General features: G+C 40.9%; 1 protein-coding gene across 1 annotated transcript in view; it reads right to left on the bottom strand.

The window, feature by feature from the left end:
* Window positions 1-4761, bottom strand: part of TOMM20 (translocase of outer mitochondrial membrane 20 homolog (yeast)) — a 14002-nt gene extending 9241 nt beyond the window's left edge. Inside the window, exon 1 of the mRNA XM_012660346.1 lies at window positions 4492-4761. Coding sequence (XP_012515800.1) covers window positions 4492-4612 — 121 coding nt within the window. The 5' untranslated portion in view covers window positions 4613-4761. The remainder of the gene's footprint in view (window positions 1-4491) is intronic.
* Window positions 4762-4944: the final 183 nt, after the last annotated feature.

Genomic DNA, 4944 nt, shown 5'->3' with positions numbered 1-4944 from the left:
CCGGCCCTTGACTTGTTTTTAATATGAAACCAAGCAATACTAAAAATCTCAGGAGTGAGAGATGTTGTTTACAACCCTAATCACCAGTCAACTCTCCGCTCTTTAATGGTACACCCCACGTGAAAGGGTGTTGGCACACAGTAAGCACAAAGCTTTGTGCTCAACTGCCTTGTATGCGTCCTGGCTCTTCCACTTTTTGGCAGTATATGTGGGCAAGTTATGTTAACCTGGCCCTCACTTTCCTCATAAAATTGGTCTAAGAATAGTACCTGCTTCACAGAGCTATTCTGAGGATTAAATGAGTTAGTATGCGTAAAGTATTTTGACAGTTCCTGGTTCATACTATGTGCCACGTAAGCACTGGGAATTGAGACAGTTCCTTCAGTCAAGGAGCTGTGCTATACTAAATACAGTCAGCCTTCTGGACCCTGGGATTCAACTAACATCAACTGAAAATACTCAGGAAAAAAAAACAGTAAAAAATACAAATAAAAACAATACAACAACTATTTACACAGCATTTATATTGTATTAGGTATTATAAGTAATCTAGAGAAAAGGTAAGGCTTTACTACTATTAGCCAGGTGACCTTAGGCAAGTAAATCTCTTCCAAAGATAAAGCCTACCTAAACGTATAGGACCTACTATGAGAAACAAAAGCCATAAAAGCAGCAAATGTTTTCTGAAAACCTTAAAGCAGCCTACAAATCCAAGACTCAAGGCATGACTAAAGTGACCTGTTTGCCTAACTCTAGACAGATGGTTAACTCACTATGGCCAGGGTACCCTCTTTTCTTATTCTACTCTTACAAACCAGATTTAACCACTTAGTATCCAATGTCAACTCTAGTCCTCCATGATACACGAAGTGCTAACACTCTAACGCTTAAATACAATTCTAGCAGTTTCAACAGAAAAACACAGGCTAAAGCTGATCTTACATATTAATTTGAAGACTGTCAATTTTTCTAACGAACTGCCTTGCCTAAGTGTTCATCACTGCACAACTGTGGGGAAACAGAACACAGAATATAATTCTACCCTCAATTTGCTAAAGGGTTTTCACCTCGAGACAAAAAATAATGAATGATACAAGATGACATTACCTAATTCCTAAATATCATGGTACAGACTGGAACCTGTACCGGAAGGAGAGTAGTAAGTCTAGAAGAGAGAAATGAAGACTTCATAGAGGAAATGGACATGAAGACAAAGAACACCTGGATGTTAAGGGTAAGCACTCAAGTTTTAGATGCCACATGCCAGACACTATTCTAAATGTTTATTAATTAGCTTATTTAATCTTCACAATCACACATACTATTATCACCATTTTACAGATGAGAAGATTTACCAAGGTCACAACCAGTAAGAGGTCAAAATAAAAGGCACAGAAGAAATGAACAAGCCGAATTTGTAAATCAACACTGAGAAATATAATCTGTAAACCAGAATTTAGGGAAAATGACAAAAATGACAATTAAACCCAGTAGAGTGAAACTTACTTTCCATTACTATCCAATCTTAAAAGATTTTATTCAATAGGGAAGGGAGAAGTGTGTGATTGTCATAGAATACAACTGACTGATGTAGTTATCAAATTTTAAGATGACCTAGTTGCTTTACATTTTTAGCAATAACATTAAAATTCTGGCTTTAGTTTCACAGGACAATTAACTTGGTATATTATTTTCAGATATAGTATAATATAGTATCTCTGTGGTAAAGGGACAGATAGTAATTGACTAAAAAAACCAAGGCCCGGTGTGATGGCAGCACTCTGGGAGGCGGAGATGGGAGGCTCGCTTGAGCCCAGAAGTTAGAGGCTGCAGTTAATTATGATTGTGCCACTGCACTCCAACCTGGACGACGGAGTTGAGACATCTCAAAAAAAAACAGGCACTTCATGCCTGTAACCCTAGCATTTTGGGAAGCCAAGGAAAGAGGAAAGCTTGAGCAACATAAGGAGACTTGTCTCTACAAAAAACAGAAAAATTAGTAGGGTGTGGTGGTGCATGCCTATAGTCCTAGCTACTTGGGAGGCTGAGGCAGGAGGATCACTTGAGCCCAGTAGTTTGAGGGTGCAGTGAGCTCTGATGAGAGCCACTGCACTCTAGCCAGGGAGAAAGGGCAAGATTCTGTCTCTAAAATAAATAAATAAAATGAAAAATAAAAAGCCAAGAAGAAGTTACACATTCAATCAGCCAAATCAAGCCCTGACTCAATATTTGCTATTAATAGATTATCAGTTCCAAATGCTACTGGGTATGTCTACTTTAAAAATTACATATATAACATGAGCTTACAAAAGTCCCAGACTGAAATCATTTTTAAAGCATTCATTTAAATAGGATGCTTACTTAATGTATTTTTAAGTGATGTATCATTTTAACTGGTACTATTATAAGTGAAGCACTCCTGTAGCTGGCACTATACTTGGAGGTTAAATTTCATTTATTAATGATTATTTAGGTTGGTAAGAAGTATGCTCTAAGAGTCCTGATAATCTCTAGTCTTGCTAACAGGAGACAAAAAAAGTCTGAATACATTAGCATCCCAGATTTAACCTCAAACCTTCAACACCATAAGCCTCCTTTCCTTTAAAAAAAAAAAATCAAGAAAGCAAACAAGCTAAATAACTGAATTGAGAAACTGCCCTTTTACTGCAGATGTAAATATTCTACAGGAAATTAGACTAGAAAAACTCAAAATTAACTGAACTGAAATCAATTTCATTCCACAAATGCAAAATATCCTTAAGCTGTTAAAATCTGGCCATTATGCAATTACCTTTAAACAGACTGCAAAATTACTCTAAATAAAAGTCATACTTCCTGAATAAAATATCAAAGTAATTCTATTCATAAAAAAAAAATCCCTATTATTTATTAATTACCACGTCAGGAACAAAACTAAACTCTACACTTACTATACCATTTTACAAAAAAGAAAAACTAAAGCTTGAAGTGGTTTACCCAAGGGTTACTGCTGCAGCTAGTAATTCATTTGAATCATTAAGTTATTGCTAAACCTAGAAAAAAAATTTTTGGATTCCAAGTGATGTAAAAAAAAATTTCAAAATAACGTTCCTCAGTTTGCCTAAAATGATAGCTCTTAACGATTCTGTCAACCAAAAAAATTAGTTTTCTCAACGTGTTCAACAGTCTTTCAAGGCTTCCAATGGAAAATTTGGTTAATCCACTCTTTACAGAACTCTGCATCTGCACCAACACCCCCAGTTGCCACCCATATTTGAAACTACAGGAAAATGACCTAAATTCCAATAGTTACACTTACTGCCAGCATTTATGGAGGGGCATTCCTTATGTCAGGAATCATGGTGGGCACTTCAAACATCTTACTTAATCTTTACAAACCCAACAATAAGCAGGTGGCATTGCCTGATTTTAAAGCTAAGGAATTTAGGATTCGGAAAGCCCAAAGTTATTCTGCTAACCTAACCAGTGACCAACCTGGGCCTGGAAACCCAGTGTCTGAATCCAAAACAGCAGTCTTTCTATTCGTCTGCCTGACCAAAAATAAAACAAATTATGTCTACATCCCTTCCCTTCTAGAACACAAGAGAGATATAACTAGATGTCATATTGTAAAAGCTAAGCTCAGCGCCATCCAGTACAGTAGTCACTACCCATATGTGGCTATCGAACACCTGAAATGACTTAATATAGCTTAATTAAATAGTATTCATTATTACTTGAGTAAATAATCACTTCTTTGTACTTCTCGGGCTTTAATAACTTACTTATCAATTTCAACTTCGGAAACTGTTTCGGCTGAGCAACCTTATAGATAAGTTACAAAAATATATCTTACTGCAACAAATTGGCTCTTCTGTTGTTGCAAATGCAGATTCAAAGCGGATCACAATGGTTTTGGTGACACGACTTCCTTCTGGTAAACCTCTTTTAAAAGATGTCGCAGGTATGAAATAAGACTGAGCCACAGGAGAAGCGCAGCCCTTTGGACGCCCCTGCAATCTCTATAGCATTCACTCGTATCTTGGAAGCGTTTAGAGCGAAGCAACCAAGAGGGTTTAAGAATGCAATAGATACCGCATTGGGTATGCGGATTTAGTCTCAGGGTAAAATTCGTCAAATACAAAAAGCACGACTTTTGAGTTAACAATAGAGGTTTAAAAAGGTGAATGAACAACAAAAAAAAGGCAACCTCCCCGATACACACACCCTAAATTATAACAAACAAATAGAGTGCATTTACACGGCAAAAGTGTTTGGAGGAAAGAAAATGGGAAAATCCTTCCACCAAAATGGAGGGAATCCTGTGGGGCACCAGAGTCCCCGGGGCCCGGGAGCAGCGCAGCCAGCGCCATCCCTTCTTCCGGCCGCACCACGCGGCCGCCCACGTGCTCCCCGCAGGCAGGGTGGGCGACAAGGACCCCACCCCACTCCGTGGAGGGCGGCGGCGGGAGGCAGCGGGCGGCAGGCCCTGGGGCGAGGAGACCCACTCACGTTCTCGAAGCCTGTTCTTGAAGTTGGGGTCACTCCGTCTCTTGCGGTCGAAGTAAATGCAATACCCGATGAAAAGGGCCCCGCATACACCGGCGGCGATGGCGCTGTTCCGGCCCACCATCTTCTCTTTCTCTCTAGAACACGGGGTGTAGACGGCGGCGGCGGGAACAGCGAAGGAGTGGTTGGCCGCGAACCCTGAGAGCGGACAACGCCGCTCAGTCCCCGACACCCGCCACCCTGGGACTCCGACAGGCCGAGCGCACGCCACTTCCGGTCACGGCCCTCCGAGGTCCCCGAGGTCTACCGCGTTAGTGCCTGAGCAGAGGCGCCCGCGCCGCTTCTGCGCCTGCGCAGCGGGCCTTGTCGCCATCGCTTACAGGCTGCGGGCGCGTAAACGCGCTGGTGTCTGGATTTTGGGAGGGATCAGGCACTGCCTGCAAAGCCGCCGAGTGT

This window comes from Propithecus coquereli, unplaced genomic scaffold, assembly GCF_000956105.1.
Source record: "Propithecus coquereli isolate 6110/MARCELLA unplaced genomic scaffold, Pcoq_1.0 Scaffold66, whole genome shotgun sequence".
Taxonomy (NCBI): domain Eukaryota; kingdom Metazoa; phylum Chordata; class Mammalia; order Primates; family Indriidae; genus Propithecus; species Propithecus coquereli.
The sequence above is the reverse complement of the archived record's forward strand: the minus strand, read 5'-3'. Positions and strand labels throughout refer to the sequence as shown.